The sequence below is a fragment of the Amblyomma maculatum genome, chromosome 11, assembly GCF_055883805.1.
Source record: "Amblyomma maculatum isolate TAMU_Amacu chromosome 11, ASM5588380v1, whole genome shotgun sequence".
Classification (NCBI taxonomy): domain Eukaryota; kingdom Metazoa; phylum Arthropoda; class Arachnida; order Ixodida; family Ixodidae; genus Amblyomma; species Amblyomma maculatum.
In genome coordinates, this window is record NC_139354.1 from 43,645,322 (window position 1) to 43,668,066 (window position 22,745).

At 45.7% G+C, this 22,745-nt stretch overlaps 1 protein-coding gene across 1 annotated transcript in view; it reads left to right on the plus strand.

Moving 5' to 3' along the window:
- Nucleotides 1-7,083: 7,083 nt before the first annotated feature.
- Nucleotides 7,084-22,745, plus strand: part of LOC146173678 (multidrug resistance-associated protein 1-like) — a 98,066-nt gene continuing 82,404 nt past the window's right edge. The window contains exon 1 of the mRNA XM_084585243.1: nucleotides 7,084-8,023. Coding sequence (XP_084441369.1) covers nucleotides 7,084-8,023 — 940 coding nt within the window. The remainder of the gene's footprint in view (nucleotides 8,024-22,745) is intronic.

Genomic DNA, 22,745 nt, shown 5'->3' on the forward strand with positions numbered 1-22,745 from the left:
TATTGCATTACTTGACACAATGCCATAGGGGCTGGCAGTCTTTCGCCTATCCATTCCCTCCCCCGCCACCGTTTTGCTATCTGGCTCGTCCCATAGGACTTCGCCCTTAAACAATATCTCGACACCTTCGTATCGTCTAGACGCGGTTGTAGTGTCCTTGAGGTTCGAAGATAGGAATGGAGGAATTGCGCCCTTTAAGCCATTAATTAGCTTTTCTTATAGGGCTAAATTACTGAGCATATAATAAATGTCACGACAGATGGCTTTCTCAGTAACTGAGGACACAAATAGTGTGTAAATCCAGCCCTTAAATGTTATTTCACTAGGTCCGCCAAATAAAACGAGGTGACCAGGCGATTCGGTAAGGCAACCGCCGTTCGCTCCCTTGCTTGATGGGCAGCCCTTATTTGGGCGAATGCGTCCGTAGTTTCGATATCTGCCCCATTCTGCTGTTTTTTAAACGCTCCCATAATCTCCTATTTGTGAAACGTTTTCCGGGTCATCAAGTTAGCTTGGGCGAAAGAAATGTCCTCTTCATACGGACCTGTTGTAGATACCGCGGCGATGGCCAGGCCGGAGCGCTTCCAAAGGTAAGTGGAGGTCATGGATTCATGGGAACCCAAGGGGAGATATGCACTATCGTACTGTGCCAGCGCCCTCTGGCTCCTAGACACATTCGTAAACTGTTCATCTTGTGAGAGAATAAAACATTGCTAATGAGAATATATGTTGAGTGACGCGCAAGAGGGCATTTTAAGATGCCCTCTTGCTCCAGATAATATTGGTCGGCTTCTTGTCCTTCTGAGTACTAACCCATGTATACAATCTTCCTAATTGATAGGTTTTTTCATTGTTAACTGTATAAATAGGCTTCCTCAAAAAAGAGAAAAACTCCGTTACGCGGGTTGCTGCAGAGCGGCTGAGCGCGTCAGCATTCTGACTTTCGGGTTTCTCTGCAAGTAAGACTGGCGCTTCCCATAGTGACGTTGAAGTTCGGTGACGTCTGCCTCAAGCAACTCTTCAATCTGTGTTTCCGTCTCCTCACTTTTCGCGAAGAGGATTTGATAATCTCTATGGTAGACCTTAGGGGGAGGGGGGGGGGGAGGGGGAGTGTTTCTAGTAGGTATCCGCTGTTTGACGGCCTGGCAACGCGCAAGGTCTATTGGGCTGGCCTATTCTCCAGAATGAGACTCAATTTCGATCCGCGGTTATTCCTCATTGATCGACAGCTCGAACAACTCGATCAAATCTCTCGCGTTATTGCTGCTTCTGAGTCCCATATCGAGATACCTGTATCGCCATCGTCTGTCCACTTGATGCGGGCGACACAGGTCTATAGGCCGGCACTCGCTCATCGCTGTGAGCACCGCAGTTTCGATTAGTGCTAAGGGTACGCTCCTTTCGAGCCTATCGCTCACGTAATCATGCATTGCTGACCTTTCGCATGCCCCGTTATTGATCGGAACCCAAGCTTCGCCCACTAGAAGCGTGCCCTGACTGAACAGCGTGCCGACTCACTGGTTTCCTAAAATATATTTTCCAATGATGCCGATCTCAGAGATCATGATACTGTGATCGTACAGAAAAACTGGCAATGAAGGTATGTCTTCCCAGTGCCACAGGTATGCGGTATACCCGAAATGTGTCAATGCGATCTCAGGTGATACCGATAAGGGTTATTAGGCGTTCGAACTTCTCGAAAACATTATCCCATTTTGGGCGCACGCCTCTCAAGGCGCTGCGCTTTAACAGCCTGACTTTCGAACCCGTGTCCACAACTTTCCCTGCCACCTTGCACTCTATGATCGGGCTTGTATACCGGGATAGATTCAAGACTGGCTCGCACTGCCTCCGTTCACCCCGGTTGACGACGGAAGCCGTACTCAGTTTCCCTGCACTTTGGGCGTAGTCTGATCTTCGTTGCGATGGTTATTAAACTGGTTTCCCGAACCCTGCCAGTAACCGCGTGGAGCCTGACGCATCCGGCAGGAGCGAGCGAAAAGTCCAGGCTTGCCGCAAGAAAAGCAAACCCTCAAATTAGCGCGCTGGCCGGGCTCCCCAATCGATTCATGCCGGCTACGCATCAGGAGACTTTCTTCTGGGAGCACCTGTAGACGTTTTAAACGCATGTTAAGTTCACCCTTTTCCTCTACCTCTAAAAGGTGCCTAATAGCCGCAGCGCGTGTACGCCTAATCGTCATCATCATCGTAAGCCTGACTATATACCCACTGCAGGGCGAAGAGCTGTCCCATATTTATCCAATTAGCCCGGTCCTCTGCTAGCTGCATCCATTTGACCTCTGCGAACTTCCAGAACCAGAGCCGCTCGCATAACTTCTGTTGCCCCCTGCTACTTTTTACTTTCCTTGCAATTCAATTTGTTATCCTGCGACCATCGGTAGTGCTCTCTATGCTCTACATGCACAGTCCATGCGCATTCCTTTTACTTGATTTCCACTATACTGTCATAAAATGTAGCTACTTTTCTGATCCATCCTGCACGCATTCTATCTTTTAACGTTACATCTACCATTTTTCGTTCCATAGCCCTCTGACTTGTCCTCAACTTAAGTAGAACCCTATTGGTTATCCTCCACGTTTGAGCCCCATAGGTGAGTACAGGTAAGATGCAATTGTTGTATACTTTCCTCTTGAGCGATACCGGTAAGCTGCTAGCCATAATCTGCGTGTATTTGCGAATTGCGCTACATCCCAATCTTTATCTTTAGTTATTTCTCTTTTATGGTCCGGATCTGCGGTTACTACCCGTCCTAAGTAGAGATGTTCGCCCACTACTTCCAGTACTTCGCTACCTAACGTAAACTGCTCTTCCTTCCCGAAGCTGTTGAACATTACCTCAGTCTTCTGCCTGTTGATTTTTAAGCCTACCATTCTACTTCTCCTGCCTAGGCCTGGATAGGTGTATGTAGAATAAAAAGACAAAGTACTCTAAATTAACTGTGCTCCAGCCCATTCCTTTATATGTGAGCTTCACAAGTTCACGAAATTTATATCTGAGCGCAAATTTTACTAAGTGAACTGAATGCGATCTCCAGCTGTAGCTTAATGTCTTCGCAGAGTCTCCAATTATTTTGGTAAATATATTTTCTTATTCGCAAGCACAGTTGAAGGAAGAAGCTTGCCTGGTTCCAGGTACTCTGTGCTGCTCAGCTCCAGCAGAAGCTATCCACCAATACGCATGCACTTGAAGCCGACACGAAAAATCTCGTCCAAAATTGGAAAGGTCTGGGTGCAAACAATGCACTCGACACCAACGAGCGACATACACCTCTTTCCTCTCCGCCGTACCCCCGCTTCCCCATCCAACATCAATTTGTTGAAGCAATGAAGACACCTGAGAACAGGTACTGGCTCCCCGAAACAACCCTTCTTTGTTCACGTTACTGCTCACGTAATGCGCTCGCCTCGTTCGACGGTTTACGGACTCATGCTACATTGGTTTGGTTTGATTTGTGGGGTTTAACGTCCCAAAGCAACTCAGGCTATGAGAGACGCCGTAGTGGAGGACTCCGGAAATTTCGACCACCTGGGGATCTTTAACGTGCACTGGCAGCGCACAGCACACGGACGCCTTGCTTTTCGCCTCCATCGAAAAGCGGCCGCCGAGGCCGGGGTTCGATGCCTCGTCCTTGGGAACAGTAGTCGAGCGCCGTAACCACTTCGTCACCCCGGCGGGATGCATTGTTTTCTCCTTTCACACCTGTTATTTTCTACGAATGAGAACAGCACTTGTGCACGCTGCGACCGACTGACCAAATGGACAGTGGAACACAGATCGGCCTTTTCGACCAAGGACTTTCACGTCTGAGGGCAACCAAATTTTTACATTGCGCAGATACGCTTATCAGCACTGGCCGCTAAATGAGTGAGTGTATTTCTTGGTTATAATTGAAACGTAACATTTTGTATGCACATTGATCACCTAAAGTTCTGCCAGGCGTAGAATGCAAAACGAAAATAATTTATCGCCGCTTAGTCTCCAAGCCTACAGAAATGATCACTGATGATTTCAGCAAATGATCTATTTTCTAATCATTTATTTTTACCTTTCCTTAAGCTCGTAGCCTGATGTACCAGGAACCGTTTTTTTTTGGTAATATCCTGAGTATATCCTAATTTTTTTAATGCACACGTAGATGTGCTCTTAAGCTGAAATAGCTGAAATTTTCACACGGAAGGCTGTCATATATATATTTACTTCTACTAAATTTTCGTGCTCCACGCTTTTGTAAGCCATGGCCGAGAGACCGCATACAAAAGCAGGCGACTCTTAAGTTGCATTCTGAAGTTTTCCTTTTTTTTTCTTTTTTACGTCATTACCGTAAAAGTGATCGCTGACGATGGTCGACAGAGTTACTTTTAGTTCAGCCTCAGCCGACTTATTAGAGGTTCAGAGATATTCATTTGCTGCACACAATACTACTGTTTGTTATATAAATTTGAGTTCTGGAAAGATGGAATTAGCTCCAAGACTGCAAGCACGTTACTGAGCGAACGTTATAACGTTTGAGAGTAAAATGCTGTAGTGTGGCGTGAATTTCCCAGCCTCAATGTTGTTCTGAGCGACCTTTGTTTTGAGGTCTGCTTTAAAAATATAGAAAAGGAAAAACTTACAATTCTGTAACTTCCTTCTTTATGACCAGAAATATTGAGACTGATCTGTTTCATCACGAAGGTTTCATTTCTTTTCCCTTGCAGTGCCCATCTGACCAACAGTTCTCCTTTCAAGGTCAGCCACCATTTGCAATCACGCTGTCTATCCCTCCGGTGAGGGTAATGCAATATCTTGAGTGTCATCAGCATCGCCGTCGTGATGAAGCATGAAAAGAAAGAAAACGATGCTTTAGCCACTTGCAATCTGTGTGGAATCATTTTTTTCTCTTCTGCCGGAGGTTCGCATCTCTCTGCAAAATTTACTTAGCAACTTGTATTTCGAGATTAGGCCTTCCACTAAGCATTCCAGTTTTCCTTTCCTTCGGAGCAAGCGTCAAGGGGTATGCCTTAAAACCAGTTAGCGATTTTATTCATGATTACATAATTTCAACAGGTAGATTCCTTTGCTAGGTACGGTTTCATTATCTTTTCTTTTCCTTTTTATGTTTTCTAAATTCTAGTTAAACATCGATATTCATCTGAATACTCCAGTCCTTGAACATAAATATTTACAATCTACAATGCACCCTGGCCAATCCCCCGCCGTGGGTATGTGCCATTTTGTCTCAGGTCATCATTATCATCATCTGTGTGTAGCGGTCTCAGGTGATGCTTTATTCAAGGTAGTCATGCTTCACTTCAGCTTAAAGTCCAGCGTTTTTCATTGGCCAGCGCTTTGTACCTTCTATTGGCTCTTTTCTTCTTCTTTAAAGCTTAGCACAAGTTGTCTCAGTGTACTTCTTTTCCATGAAACAACGGAATAGTTATTCCTCCTTGGGCCTCTTAACGTGCTTTATGACGTAAATATCGTTGCTGCACACTAATTTTAACATGCGTCTGAAAGAAATCACGTCAACGTGTCCTGCATTTTGTTCTCGCTGAATGCCTGGTGTTACCCGACGTTTGACATGGCTCGCTCTCGAGTCGGAAAGCGCTCCGCTTTTTGAATTAGCTTTAATAAAGCACGATTGTAACTTACGACGTGTTTCTTAAAGTCGCACGCGCATGATTTTCATATGTATAACAGGAGGCCATTTTTTTGCAAGAAAAGAACTTGTCTTGATGGTTACCGAACTACAAGCGTCCCATATCGCGATCATTGTTCCCATGCAGTGCTGACTTGTAACGCCAAAACTAAAAAAAATCCATGGTAGTTTGACATTAAACTTGTAAACCACGCTGCAAAAGGAAATGATTAAGCATATATTACCCGTCCAGCAAGGTATACGGACAGGTGCACTGCTGCTGAGATCTCTTTGACGCCGCTATACTCAGGGTACGTGCGCGTGGGAAGCCCGCAAAAGTATACTTGTTCCGATTTTATTTTTGTTTCTGCAGATGGCATATCTATTACAATTAATACATCGACATCGCTGAAATACAGGTGTTGATCATCAGATGGATTCCCGGAGCAATCAACCACAGAAGAGACTGAAGGAGATATCCGGTTGAATTGCTTTCTCAGACGGCATATTGAACTGCCTAACATTAGCCCCTTATACTGCTCTGAGGCAATACCGCCAGCGCCTTTTGGAAACCCACCCTTACCAGCTACCCCTACATCGCCATGCTCATGCTCATACTCATGCGGCTACACCTACATCGCCACTGGGCCTGGCACCGGTCACAACTTATGCACCGGATCTTACTCAAACCTTGCTCAAAAATAAATAAATCTCATTCAAAAATGCATATTTTTGGCTTACTTTTATGCAGTGCACTTTTCAATGAGTTGCACAAACAGCTCTATGCTTGTGAATGCCTCAAACAAGGGAGTGGCAAGAAAATATTCAGCCAATATATAAATCCCGATACTAACATAAGAATGGCTTTCAAATTTTGCGGTGCTAATGAATTTCAGATCATAAAAATATTTACAAGACAGTAAAGTATTGGATGGTAAATGTTACGATAGCCGACAAATTGTGGTTGTTTCCCAATATAGAACAGCCAGTCAATAGGAATAAATATAATTATCGGTTTGAACCTGGAAGACCACCATCTTAGGTATGCCGGCTTTTCAATTGCTAAATATAATTCCTAAACTGTTTTTAGCCCGGCAATATATTGACCCGGGCAGCATTTGAGTCAAATGTCAATAAACGTACATTGGTGCCATTTTTTTCGATGATGAGCCGGTACGGGTTCAATACTGTTGTGCTTTTTGGATTGTGAATGAGTTTAGGGCAGTGCTTTATTTTTTTTTTGTTCACTTCTTCAATCTGTTGTCCACGGAGAAAAACACCGGAACAACTCTCGCTCCATCCGCCCGCCTAATTCTGGGTCGTCCGCTTCAGGTATTGCTCACAGGACGCCATCAGCATTTAGATTATCCTGGCGCGTGCGAACAGTGGAGAAGAAAGAAGAACTCGAAAACTCCGGCGGCTGTCCCATTCTTGCTCCAACACAATGTCTGTCGGGGATGCCCAGGCTGCCTGTATCAGCCGTGATGGCCTGTCGGATAAATTCGGTGACCTCGGCACTGACATTCCTGTGTACCCTATTGCCAGAGTGCCAGCCGCCCAGCTTCACCCCGGAGCATCGCCAGATGCTCCAGATGTGATCGTCGTCATGAGCCCTAGAAGTTCGCCTTTGCCCGTGGCTCCTCAGCCCACTACAGAGCAGTCTTGGACTTCTCCAGAGCTCAGGTTTGAGAGCCGCGGTGAACAAACTGCTCGGGACGAGCGGCTATGCATGCAAACCTGGATACTGTGCGCAGGCCTGACGTTCCCGCTCGTGTTCTCTTCGTGGCTGATGATGGTCCCATACCTGGTACGCAACAGTAGAGCCAATCTGCCTGGAGTTGGGGGAGAATTCACGCTGCCTGCACTTCCTTCGTCAATGCTTCCAACAGAGGCATCGACGCTACAGACATATGCTTCGTCATCGGTGCCAACACAGAGATCGCCACCATTTTCTACGTCGTCTACGCAGACATCATCTGCGACTACAATTGATGTCTTTAGTGGTGTGCCTAAAAGCTGTCTAATCCCCACCGCCTTCTCGCCGCCTCCTTCAATGCTTCGGCGAGGCCCTCATTACGCCGGCCCACCACCACCTCAGCGCACGAGGCCTTTCTTTTGCACCTACGAAAACACTCGTGTAGGTTACGAGACGTCTCGATGGCATTTCCTGTTCGAAAACCTGCCGTTTGCCCTCTGCACTCATGTCGTGTACTGGTCGGTGGGAGTAGAGAACGGAACATTGACGAGCCGAGTGCCAAACTTCGACCAGCATCACGGCCTCCACGAGCTTCGGAACATCACGGACCGTCTAGGATTCCCCCGCATCAAAATTCTACTGACACTTGGCGGCCACCAGCAAGATGCCCCCCATTTCCTGAGGCTAGGTAGGGACCCTACTACTATGCGACGTCTAATGCGCAGCGTCACTCATGCCATGACGTATTACCGCTTAGACGGGATAACCGTAGAGTGGGTAAATCCCAGAGCGGGCTGTGGAACCACGGATGCTACAAGTGTTCTGGCTCTCCTTTTCCGCAATCTACGGCAAACATTTGATCAAGAAGGCATGTTTGACAGTATTATTTCTTTCGTGCTGCAAAAGTCACCATCACTCCAATACGTGGACTTCGTGGATAGCGTGGCTGATGTGGTTAACTACTTTTTTGTCGGCAAGGACAAGTATTTGCCCCCTGGACCTGTTTTCTCTCCGCCTTTTTGCTCAAGATGCACTAACTATATCCACCAGGATATTCGGCGGTACGTTCAAAATTCATCGCACGTTAGGCTCGAACAGATGTGTATCGTGGAAGACTTAGCATTAAAATCGACTTTAGGTGACATGAATGTAACCACGGGAGCTATAGATATACGAAATGGTATTTATATAACATCTCTCCACGACCTGTGTAGAAAACAAACATTCTGCAGGAACGACAGCATCGGGGGATCATGCGTCGTCCACTTTAGTGTCCACAGACCACCTGGCAATGCTCTCGCCACGGCTTTCTTCCTAGCGACTAGTACTACTGCAACGGTCAAGGCACTGGCAGACATAAGCTCCATACCCGGTCTGACCAGCTTATTTTCGCAAGGGATAGCTTGTGTGATGGTGACCCGCATAGACGCAGACAACTTCGCACGACAGTGTGGACCTGCCTTCAGACAGCACCTTCTTACAGAGCACGTGTACTACGGAACATTAGGCCAGAACAGTACCGGCGGTTCGATTCTCGAGGCGGCTCCGTCGTGCTAGTATAAAGGTGCTTTTGATCATGCAAACTTTTTCGTGCGTGGTGCAGAGGACACATGATAGGTTTCAACGTTAAATCCAAGACGTTTAGGACTAATGTTTAGGTCTTGTGTGCCACCCTCCAGGGTAGTCTGTAATAGCTTCAGTGTGAACAAGGGCGCTGGAGAGGATCAGATAACGCTGGAGAGGATCAGCTGGAGAGGATCAGATAACTACAGATTTGCTGAAGGACGGGGGGGATATCGTGCTAGAAAAACTGGCCACCCTGTATACGCAGTGCCTGGTGTCATCGACGGTACCGGAAGCATGGAAGAATGCAAACATTATCCTCATTCACAAGAAAGGGGACTCTAAGGACCTTAAAAATTACAGACCAATCAGCTTACTGTCTGTTACGTATAAGGTATTTACTAAGGTAATCGCCAATAGGATCAGGACAACCCTAGACTGCAATCAAGCAAAGGATCAAGCAGGGTTTCGGAAACGGTACTCTACTATCGATCATATCCATACCATCAATCAGGTGATAGAAAAATGCTCGGAATATAACCAGCCCTTATACATAGCATTTATTGATTACGAAAAAGCATTTGACTCAGTTGAAACCTCGGCGGTGATGAAGGCATTGCGAAATCAGGGGGTAGACGAGCCGTACGTGAAAGTGCTGGAAGATATATATAGTGGCTGCACAGCAACCATAGTTCTACATAAAGAAAGCAATAAAATTCCCATAAAGAAAGGTGTTAGGCAAGGAGACACAATCTCCCCAGTACTATTCACAGCTTGTTTAGAGGAAGTATTCAGAGACTTGGAATGGGAGCAGTTAGGGATAAGGGTAGATGGAGAATACCTCAGTAATCTGCGATTTGCTGATGACATTACCTTGCTAAGCAACTCGGGGGATGAACTGCAAATAATGATTGATGACCTAGACAGAAAAAGTAGAATGGTAGGCTTGAAAATCAATATGCAGAAGACTAAGGTAATGTTCAACAGCCTCGGGAAGGAACAGCAGTTTACATTAGGTAGCGAAATACTGGAAAAAGTAGGCGAATATGTCTACTTAGGACAGGTAGTAACCGCAGATCCAGACCATGAAAAGGAAATATCAAGAAGAATAAGTTTGGGATGGAGCGCATTTGGCAAGCACTCGCAGATTATGACTAGCAGCTCACCGGTATCGCTCAAGAGGAAAGTATACAACAGTTGCGTTGCATCTTGCCTGTACTCACCTATGGGGCTGAAACGTGGAGGTTAACCAAGAGAGTTCTACTTAAGTTGAGGACAACCCTGAGGGCTATGGAACGAAAAATGGTAGGGGTAACATTAAGAGATAGAAAGCGTGCAGAGTGGGTCAGAGAAATAACTCAAGTTACCGACATTCTAGTAGAAATTAAGAAGAAGAAATGGACATGGGCAGGACATGTAGTGCGAAGAGAGGATAACCGATGGTCGCTGAGGGTAACAAACTGGATTCCAAGGGAAGGAAAGCGTAGCAGGGGGAGGCAGAAAGTTAGGTGGGCGGATGAGATTAAGAAGTTCGCAGGGGTCAAGTGGATGCAGCTAGCACAGAACCGGGTTAAGTGGAGAAATATGGGAGAGGCCTTCGCCCTGCAGTGGGTATAATCAGGCTGATGATGATGATGATGATGATGATGATGAACAAGGGCGACATAGCGCTCCCAAAATATCCTATTTTTTGCCATATTGAGTAACCAGAGAACTTTATCAGCTACCTTGTTAACTGTGATGCATGACGTTGCCAGGGGCTGGCTCCTAAAAAGATATGTTTACTCTTGCTTTTTGTTTTGTCCCGAACGTTCATTTCGCTGTAATTACTCGACTCTTTCCAAAAGCTACAAACCCATAAAGAATTAGCAGTTTTGCTGTGACCAGTGAGTGGAACTAAATAAGCCAAAGAACTAATTAGCATATTGATGGATGAACGAATGAATGAAATGTGCTTTCTGTGCTTTACTATGGGTGCAAACTTGGAAAGCTAAAAATAAATTAGAGGTTATTTTACTTTAGAGGTAAGGAACATCGAGAGAATTAAGCGCGAACTTCACAACAGACAACCTTTCACAACGGGAAGAAATTTTGTTGTCGCATGGTCGCACCTCCGCCGTGGCGCCGACTACACGAATGGCTTTGAGCCGAGAAGAAAAAAAAAAGCGCTGGTGATAACAACTCGGTAGTTGCCAACCTGGTAGAGACGAACGATAACAGCGAGTTTCCCGCACCGAAAGCTTTTGCTCCACATCCGGTTCAGCAACGTTGAACCCCTCTTATTTTTATAACATTTTGCTCTTGCTTAACTCGAGGTCAGATGAAATTCGTCGTCAACCTGCGGCGCGCTGAAAATCAACGCTGCATTGACGGGTAGATAAAGGGCCCCGTCGATATGGTCCGAACTTCGCACATGCTGAGGAAACCATAACTTGAAATTGGAAGAGGGTCATATATCTGCCTTAAAGTGTACCTGGATGCCGCCAAGGTCGAATTACCGGTTTGCCGATGCGATGTTCTCGCCACAACTCTCGAAAAAACTGCTTTGCTGCCCGAAATGAGTGTGACTCCGATATCATCCGTATGTTCTTGAGGAACGACGTGCATTTGTCTGCCCTATTAGTGCACAAGTTTTATCAGCAAAGGTCAGTACCTGCCATAGAGTATTACTTTACTCTCTGCACTGCTCTAGAGCTGTAGACAATGTGATTGAATCTGTACATGTTAACGTAACGAAAGTATACTTTTTCTTAAGGTTGTCTATTTTTTGTTGGACCTGCTTTGCGCTGTATCGTCCCTCGTCCATGGCTTGCAGCCCATCATTCAAGTCCGCTGCAATTGACACACAAATGCATGAGTTCCTTGTACACGACCGCAAAGCATGGAGCCTTTCCCCCCATAGTCGTTTAAGGTCATGGTAGCCTGATGCGACAGTAGAAGTCTCTTAGCTGAAGCCAGAGATGCCGGACGCACGTCGCACATATCAGTCGGGGACGCCGCCATGTTTACTCTGGTTCAAGGTTTGAGTGACGAAAAGGAGGTTGCCAAGCTCAGTTTGCGCCAACCGTGGTTTTTCGGGCTAACCGTGTTCAGTTCCGCCGTGTGAACTACAGTAATCGCGGTTACCTATAACCACGGTTACCGTAACCGCGGTAATCATGCCCGTGTGACATGGTATGAGTAGGCTAGAGTTCCTCGATGCGTGCGCCCTGGTAGGCTGAGATCCACGAAAGAGAAAACTCACGCGATTTCGACGGCGGCAAGCGTCGTACAAAACAATAGTTAATTTGCAGTTTCCTCATCGCTCAGATCTGATGACAGAAAATTTCACAATTCGCCCTGAAGTGCACGCGCGATTAGCATATCAGACTCGCTAGTCGCTTCCGCTTTGTCACAAAGCTGCCGTATAAACTTCGCATTAGCTGTGAGGTAGCAGCAAAATTGAAATAAAGGGAACACTTTTCTTACCAGCAGCAGAGGGGTCAAAATTTGGAGCGGGCCATGAACAAGCGCACCATGGCGATAAGCAACTCGAGGCGATACGGGTGTTCGATTTCTAATTTCACTGCGCTCCAGCTGCACGTGCGATATAACTCGCGGAATATATTCTCATGAGCAAAGTTTTATTCTCTCACAAGGTCAACGAAAAATTTACGGATGTTTTTAGCAAGCCAGAGTGCGCTGGCACAGTACGATGGTGCATCTCCCCTTGGGTTCCCATGAATCCGTGACCTGCTTTCACCTTCGGAAGCGCTTCGGTCTGACCATCGCCGCTGTATCTGCAACTCACTCGTATGGCAAGGGTATTTCTTTCGCCCTAGCTAACTGGTTTTCCAGCAAAACGGTTAACACTGAGCAGGTTACCAGAGCGTTTAAGAAACAGCAGAGCGGACCGGATATCAAAACCACTGACACCTTTGAATAGGGGCTGCCCACTGAGTGGCGGAGCGAATGACCGTTGCCTTTAGAGTGCCGCCTCGTCACCTCGCCCTCTATTGCAAACCTATAGAAAGGGCACTTATTCGCTCCATTTACAGATTATTTGTGTCCCAGGTACTGGGAAATTCATCTTTCATGACGTTTAATATATGCTCAGTAATATAGCCCTATAAGAAAAAAGCCAATTAATGACGGACAGTAAGTAATACAGGTAGATAGGATTTTCATACCGAAAAAATGACTAGCTGGTATCACCAATCAACCGGATGCTTTGAAGTCTGTATTGAAAGATATGTGGCGAGAAGGGAAAGAAAGCCAGTTGTTTGCCCTCGACGATTGGCGTCAACCAAAATAATAAAGCTCTCGTCCCCAGACCGCACTCGCCCATTCTATGTGGGAGCAAAAAAAGTTTGAAGGGTTCAATGGAGCGAAAGGATTAGCTGTGGGTGACCGACCGCTCTTTTTCTTCTTCTCCTTCTTTGTTTTCTTCTCCGTCTTCTTCTTTTTCTTCTTCTGTTAGGCGCAGCGCCGGATCGCTTTATGTAGACGCTGTATACTCCGGAAAAGGAAAATTGAATGCAGTCGTAGTCAATGGCAAACAAGAAATGGTTACAGCAATCTCTATAAACACAAGGTCGATACAGACAGCGAAAGAGGCGGCAATGGCACTGGCTCTTGGCCAGACCGAGGCAAAATACAGTCAGTGACAGCAGAAGCGCAATCAGGAACTACACTGCAGGAGTCACAGCGACGACCGCTGTTAGAATCCTCGATCAAAAGCCAATGAAAAAAGACGTCACCTTTGTTTGGATGCCAGCCCACGCAGGCGCGCCAGGAAAACGAGGCCGGACACAAAGGAGCCCGAGATCTCCACACCGGGCTGGAGGAGTGCCACCAGATCAAGACAAATAAGAGGACCTGATTAACTGTAGCGAAATAACAACACACTACAGATTGAGCAGGAGGGTCCTGACACCACCGGACCGCACGTTAGGTAAAGAGGAAACAATAGCATGGAGAAAACTACAGACAAATACATACTCGAACCCAGTTCTAGTCAACCATATATGGCCGGAAATACGATCCGACCTATGTCCATTATGTAGGAAATGGGGATCACTAGATCACATAATATGGGAATGCGCGAAGTCACCAGGCGAGACTAATACGTATATAAGTCACCTGTGAGACCTTTCTGCGAAGCTCAGACCCAAGAATCCAAAAAGAAATTGTTCGACTGGCCGAAGATGCTGCCGGGCTCCAAGAACTACCGGCCTGCAACTAAGGCAACTGTCCCACCTTCTGGGTCTAACCCCCGAAGAGCGGGATAGTCACTCTGTTGGACAAATAAAAGTTCTCTCTGTCTCTCTCTCTCTCTTTCTCGGAGACCAATGATACGGACACGGCACTCAGCGAAGAGCGGTTAGACCTGGCGTAGTATGGCTTTCGCAATAAAAAGAAAAAGATGGCTGTGAAATTCGGTGAACTTTCGCGCCATTCGGTTTTCCGTACAGAGCATACGAACCGAGGTAGATACTTTGAGATGTGCACCTGTCCTCGGTCACGGTGACTACCAATTTAGTGGAACCGCCTACACACGACGGAGGCGTGGTGGTAGCTCTATTGTTGCCGGCGTCACCTTGCGCTAAAGAGTGCTCATTCCCTTCTCGTCTTGCCTTCCTACTATAGCTGTCACTCCAACGCGCAGCTTTGTGCAGTGCTCAGTGTTGAATGCCATATCGGGGACCAGTGGATGTTTCTTTTGTATGCATTCTCGTTTCGTTACGTGCGCGCCTTTCCCTTTGCTCATGTGCATAGAGCCTTTGTGGAAAGCAGATATAAGGTGGCTGACCAGTGCGCGATGAGGCGCAATGGGTCATTGAGCTGTAGGTGCTCAGAAGAAGAGCTTGGTCAAATTGGAGTTTCCACGTAGCGTTTGACCCCTCAGTAACAGCTTTATGTTTTTTTTATAAAGAACTTGAGCTGTTGTTCACGCGGCATACGTTGATCCCACATGAACGTGTGCATAAATAAAACAAGGGAAAGCAGAGGTTCGGAATGCAGTGACGTCAGTGCCATTCGTATCTTTGCTTGAGACCTCTCCTTTCCCAAGTGTTTGGGTAGTTAATATTTTTTCCACATTCTTTCATTGGTGAGAAATGTTGCCTTATTTCTTATTGGTTGCTGTCCCCGCCAAGGGCGGAAACAGATGGCTTAAAAGTAAGCACTCTGGGTTAAACCAGGGTTGATTTCGTCCGACCAATGGATCAGTCATGTAAATAGTTTTCTCCTTGCTTGTGTCTTCTTGATTTATTTATGTGTAAATAAATTGTTAATATTTCTGTCGTGCCATCAAATAACCTGATTGTTGCGAGTTTGAATCTCCAATTTATCAAAAACATCGACATCTTCAAGTGTTTCCTCACCTGACCACTTGAAGGGGAATCTCAACTATGGCCTCGGCGTGGCTCGCTTATACACGAAAACTTTGCTATGGTTGGCTATGCTGTTTTGCTAACCTAGGTTATACTCAAATAGATAAACTAGTTTGCTGTGTAAGGGAAGGAAGGCGGGAGTGAAAGCGGAAAGAGAAGCCATAGTGGAGGGCTACGGAGTAATTTCGACCACCTGGGGATCTTTAACGTGCGCTGACATCGCACAGCACACGGACGCCTCTTCGTTTCGCCTCCATCGAAACGCAGCCGCCGAGGTCGGGTTCGAACCCGGGTGCTCCGGCACAGTAGTCGGGCGTCTTACCACTGCACCACCCCAGCGGGGCTCCGCTGCTAAGTGATTGGAAGGTGGGACAGGAAGCGGAAAGAGAGAAACGGGTGCCGTAGTGGAGGGCTGCGGAGTAAGTTCGATCACTTGGAAATTTCTGGCGTGCACTGACATCGCGCAGCACACGGACTCCTTTCCGTTTCGCCTGCATCGAAACGCAGCCGCCGGTGGTCCGGTCGGGATCGAACCCGGGTACTCTGGCACATTAGTCGGGTATCTTTACTGCACCACCGCGCCGGGGCAAATTCATGCTGCGTGTTCAACATTTCATTTTGCAAGGAGAATAAGCCCCGCCGGGGTGGTGCAGTGGTAAAGACGCCCGACTACTGTGCCGGAGTTCCCGGGTTCGAACCCGACCACGGCGGCTGCATTTCGATGGAAGCGAAACGAAGAGGCGTCGTGTGCTGTGCGATGTCAGCGCACGTTAAAGATCCCCAGGTGGTCGAAATTACTCCGTAGCCCTCCACTACGGCTCCTATTTCTCTCTTTCCACTTTCATTCCCACCTTCCTCCCTTCCCTTACGGCGCGGTTCGGGTGTCCACAGAGCAAGTGTGACAGTTACTGCGCCTTTTTCTTCCTGTGAACCAATTTAACTTAACTTAAGGAGAATAAAATAATCTAGAGGGCACTTTGGACCACTAAAGTGCGATGAGGCCAAGCCCTTTGTTTGAAAAACCACTCATTCCTTCTTTACTGCGTCAGCTTCGGTTTGCTGTGTAGTGCGGCGTAAAATATTACGTTCTGTGTAGGGATTTTACAAGGCGCATGTATATTCAGTTGATGTTGTTATTATTGAAGAGTATATTATTTTTTTTAGTTCATGCACGTGACACAATATTTGATTCGACTATGAAAGCAATTATGAGACAATTAAGGCTTCCCACTCTGTTATTCAAGCAAGCTCACTGGAATTATTTCAGCAGTAGCATAACGTCGTTGCGGCGAGATGATTGTTTTTGCCAAGATGACGTGTTTAACTGATTTGCAAACACTTAATTCGTGCAGAAACTACTGGACTAGGGGCGGAACATAGGCTTAATGCCCTCTCATCGCCATTGTAGTGCGCGCCCGGGACGGACCCAGCACTAACGCAGCCGGAGGTCATGAACATAAGATGAACAAACCAAACATGTTTATTCAGAGACGCATTACAGTTTATAGGACACAACCACGTGACGCACTACATCCAATCTCAAGAAAACAGACGCGCAATACAGTCTAAAGCCAACCAATTCAAGCCAAAGCAAATTACAGGATGCATTGAATAATTATAGGAACAATCGCTGGCGCGCTTTTCATTGACTTATTTGATTCGACGCGGCGTATGGGATGGATATTTACGGGGTTGGCTTTGAACAAAGCGGAAAGTGTGCTAGGAGCTATACAGCCAGAAAATGGGAGCAAAGAGGCTTTTTTTAACTTCCAAATTTGTTTCAAATTTTGCTTTGCATAATATATACTCCTATAATTGTACATTCCTATTTAATTGGAGGGGACAGGGCTAATTGGAGGAGTATTGGGGAAGCCTTCGCTCTGCAGTGGGTATAGTCTGGCTGATGATGATGATGATGGTGGTGATGATAATGATGATGATGAATTTATTTCGCCATTAATTAAAAACATCTCAGATTCCTTGGACATCACTCTTGTTATCTTATGGCTGCCCTGGCAACATGCAGCAACTGAATTCCTTCATTGGAACTGCACTAAGCATTAGCCAGCCACCAGTTCCGAGCATGGGCCAGTCTGAGAGAAACCATCAACCGCAACAGCACCATCCTCGTGCCTACGTGTGTTACCCCTGAGACAAGTAGAAGAGGAAGGTTGGTGCCGATCGGCGCTTCCAAGTAACACCTAAACATCCTCATGTTAGGAAAATGTGATGTTCTGCGATGATTTAAAGCACGAAGATAACATTGAGAAATCGATAGTCGACTCCTATACGTCCAAACGCGACGATTTCGTCTTTTCGTCCTGCTCTGTCGTATCTCCTTCCTCCTGTGTAGAAGCACACAGGTAAGCACTGCATGCCGCTTTACGGGCTGTAACAATGTGAAGCATGATAGCACTTCTCTATATCGGCTGGGAGTAAAACAAGGCGCAATAGGGTTGCTCTGACCCAGTATCAACCGTACATGCCGCGGATGACCATCAGCTAAGCCAGCGATATGGCCTCACTTGCAGAACACCAGGTGGTCAAAATTTCCGGAGCCCTCCACTACGGCGTCTATCATACCTGAGTTTTTTTTGGACCTTAAAACCCCAAAAAGCACACCAAACGTTAACAATGTTCCGCTTCGTTTAGGGGGTTAACCTCTTGGAAATTAACGTACACCCACAGTTGAATGCTTTATCTGTAAACTACAGCAATAACTATTCTTGAAAGAGTTGTGTTCAAACTTGCCACATCGTGGTCAATCTCATACTGCAATGTGGCCAATATAGGCAGATTTAGTAACCGAACTATTACAGCCCATACCAACAGCCCTAGCGAAAAATCCCTGAGTCACAATAACCTCATACAGATTTCTCATACTAAACTCATACTAAATTCGTATAAATCTCATATAATCTCATACAAATATCATTCAGCGTATGAAAAGTATAGGAGACTGAGATTTGTATGTGTTTAATATGAGAAATTTGTATGAGGTTATTGTGACTCATAGGGTTTTTAAGGTAGGGATCGGGATACTGAAGAAATACAACCAGAAATTTGTTATGGCTGATTTGTGTCTATGTATTTGTCCGTCTGCGTTGTAAGCGTACAGCCGTCCTGAGTTTTAATAGAGCGTCGACCATACTGCTGGCCAGCAACTTATAACGGCGATAAGCGAGAGTTCGCACACGCGCACGAAGGTAGACCGTTGTCTGCTACGCTGTTCCTATCACGAGGACACACGCCCTGCCACAATATCTGTTCGCACACACAAAAAAAAAACAAATTTGCCGACGATTACGTTACTTCCTAATGCGAAATGTGAGCTCAGATCATCAGCTTTTCCACCTTTTTCGATAGATTGAGGAAAAGATTTCGATCAAGAGATGTATGTACAATTACAAACAACTATTTTTCACGCATATTCCTTCCATAAACACTCCACTAACAGTTCTTGACTGTCATGAAGGAAGCTCTGTGGTCGGAGAAATTAGGAGAGCAATAAAGTTATCGGAAGGTTGCGGGAGGCAGCGCTAACAGTTCTTGACTGTCATGAAGGAAGCTTAGTGGTCGGAGAAATGAAGAGAGCAATTAGGTTATCGGGAGGTTGAGGGAGGCAGCGCGTGGGCCCATAGGAACTTTGCACGGCGAAGAGACTAATGTCATAAGCTGCAGACGAGGAGAAAGAACCTTCGCAAATATCTTAAACTGACTTGGAAACGCTGTAGCGAAAGTTAGCAAGTGTTTCATCGAATTTCTACTAATATGTTTTAAAGGACAATGAGGGTGGGCTAGATCCGGGCCAGACTTTTCTCGAAAGCCATGGGACGAGATCAGCTAGAGATCCGGATTATTAAACTAGCTGTATACACGCAAACTAGATCAAAATATGATGGTTTTCTCTGTGAGTGTGTGAATTCTCGTTTACTGCACATGTTACCCTGCAGTTCGGCGTGGGCGCTGGTATTATTCATGCAGGGTGTACCATGTGTGGTAACGTCTTCCACTTGAGCTCTGAAGCGTGCCTTTCGTAACTGGTTCACAGGAATGGAAAGGCGCAGTATCTGTCACACTTGTTTCAGTGGACACGTGAATCTTGCCGTAAGGGAAGAAAGGAAGGTGAGAGTGAAAGTGGAGCTGGTTACGAGGGACAACGCCGACGGCGACGACGACGTGAAACCCAGGAAGGGGCGTCAAAGAGCTGAGCTCTAAAAGAGCAGTGGGCAATAGAGCCCGCGTGATTTGCTTAGTGCGTCGTTTATCGTGTTCTCACCTCACAGATGGGTGCTCAAATAAGAATGGTCACATTATAGGCAATGTTTTCCACATGCTGCGGAATTCTTAGGCTTCTCTTTTATATGAACTGTGTTTGGCCAGTGCGGGCCCCTTAATAGAATAAAAAAAGAAATTGTTTCTATAGGTTTCACATTTAATTCGTTATGCACGTACTCTACTGTCCGTTGCGTTTTTCATGAACATGGTGTTGTAGCAGAGCGTGTGACCTCGTGATCGAAACAGCGCGTAACAGACTGCACTCTTTCTTGGCGCGCATGCGCGAAGAGTAGCCGAGCTGCACGTTTTCCACCGTTATAAGGTACCGGCTAGCAGTTCGGTCGACGCTGGCGCTATATTGTTATTTATCAGGAAGGCAGTACGTGATGAAAGACCGACAAGCTAGGAAATTCCTTTTGAGAAAGCAATAAAACTTACCTTCACCGTTGTTTATTGGTCTTCGAAATATCGTTGACACACCTACCTTGAGAGAATTATATTTTTCTATCCTGACAGGGGTACAGGCCACAATTTATTGGATGAGCAGTGGTCTTAGAGCAGTTTGTCATCGTGTATGGAAACTACTTTACTGTTACACCGGATGCGAAGCCGAACATGTGTGGTCCGGGTAAGGGACGCTCCAGGACAATCTTATGCCACGTACGGTCATGCTATTTGTGAGAGCGTTTTCATGGGAAAATAGGAAGCTGTTAAATGGGATTTACGCTTCGTTCATTATTGCGCTGAGCCGAAATTGACTGTTTGGAATTTAAAGTTTAGGGTAAATGAGCACGTGCAGCACAGACAGGGTCATGCCATTGAGACTACCAACGGACAATCAGGAAAAAGCGTGCGACGCAGGAAATGTTCGAGGAGCACCATTACTTTTTGCCTTAACGTTTTACTCGAGGTCTTAGTTTGTTACTATACAGTAAGAATTACTGCAGATGCCTGACCTTACTTGACATTAAGGACACTGACAAATAGCAGATAGTGTAAAGTGCCTCTCTCTAAATTAACGAGATCTGACCCAAAAACGGAGGTCTTATAACCTACAACAGACAGATAAATTATTAAATATGTTGCTTGCCGCCGTCTGCCGATTTTCCAGAGATGGCGCTTGCGTCGACATCCAGTTTAGGGCTTATATCCCGGAGGCTTAGCAGTATTACTAATTTTTTACCGGTGGCAGCCCATTATTTTCGCTAAGGGCGCCACGAATGGGAATAGACTGGTAGTAAGGTGTGTAAACTTTTTCTCGGCATTAAATTCGTTCTCTAGGATAATTGCGATAAACTTCTGCGTAAGCTGAAGGTACCAGATAACAGCGTACCGATAAAAAATAACATGATGGAAGTTGTGTTCGGTAGAGTTTTAATATCTTTCATACGTAAGTCTTCACAAGCCAGGTTTCCTCTAATCCTTGCTCTTTTCTGAAGGGCTTTGTGATAGACTCTGACGTTTTCGCTGCAGAGGAATACGAAAAGGCTTGTAATATTTTGTATGTGCTCCGTTATGGTTACCACGAAAGATAGCTGTGACTTCCGCATTCACACAACGAGCGCAATGAGGGGGGGGGGGGGGGGGGAGATGGCATGCAAATCACTTCTACCTCCCTTCGTCCCCCTTTCAGAGTCCAGAAAGTGGAGGCTCAATGAGGCCAACATACGAGGAAAAAAAGAAGCGCAGAATAGTGCACACCAAGCACATACTCGCACAAGCCACACCGGTAGTTTCAAAGGCACATGAGTGGTCCTCTGTCGGTAGCTTATCTCCCGATAGCGTCGTTTCTTCAAGCTGACTGCCTTACTCCTTGTGACAGGTCCGCAGACCGTCTACGTCTCGGCGGCCGAAGGCACCTCGCAAAGCAATGACGTGAGATCTTGGAGCCGTGGTTGCGTCGCTTTCAAGGACTTTTAAGAAACGGTCATGGACTCGTTTTGCGGTTCACCGTTCTGGGTAAGTGAGCATTATATTTAAAGAAAATATTTCGAATACACTCATCGTTAACGAATGAGGATAAATACGCACATGACGCACAGAGGAGAGCGTCTGTATACTGTATTTATTTAACTTAGAGAAATACAGTTTATTGTCCGATAATATTAATTAAAACATGGTAAATGTTGTAGCGCCTACAAGACGTTGGTAGTGCTTTATATGTCACACATTTTGATTTTATCGTTTTGCGTTTTTTTTTTCACTATGATCGCGAAGAAGCGTCTAGTCTGAGACTTCAAGCGCATAGCCTTTTTAGTTATTATCTAGCGCTAATATTTCGGAAACGTCAATGTGAAACATCACTCATTGAAGTGGAATCTTTTTTTTATCTTAAAACACAAGGGAGACAAGCCAAGAGATAAATCACAACTGTCTATGTAGAAATAATGCTCTCTCTCTCTCTCTCTCTCTCTCTCTCTATATATATATATATATATATATATATATATATATATATATATATATATATATAACAGACCGTACCACATAAAGAGGCAGTTAATACCCAAGCGCACCGGCACAATTAACAATCGAAATTTCATGCCTCTTTCCACATTCAGCATTTTTCACTTGCGTCCATTAAGTGGAGGCCCAGTTTTCAAGGTTCAGGGGGGGGGGGGGGGGACTGAGAAAACAACGGGAGTTTTGTGCTTCTTTGCCACCTTTTCTTTTCAGGTTTTGTGACATTCGATGCCCATATGGCACTGCTTGCGGCTCCACTTCATCTTCCATTAAGGGTGTTACTTTTACTTTCTGTAAGTTCACAGTCGTTCACACAAAAACTTGCCATGAATACCCTGCCTTCCTTAGTCTGTCATTCTCCTTACAAAAAATATTTTTCTGTCGGCCTATAGTCCTCCTCGTAGTTTTAGAGGGAGCTAAATCACATTGAGCCGATTACTTTTTGTTCATATGGGTAGAACATCCAAAAACGTATGTTCCCTTTCAAATGTCAGCTTATCGTCTACAAGCGGTTGACTGTTGTGGGTCGATAGGGAGCTCATAAATAAAAACCAGGCTTTCCTTGCTGTCTAAAAATTGGTAAAATGTACCACATTGTTGAGGTAGGTGGACGCTGATTGTTTCTTTATCAGACCAGGTATTTGTCGCTATATCTAAACACTCTCATAAGGCATTCATTGTGACAGGCATTAATAATATTTTTACGCCAATTACGTTTAATTTACCATAATT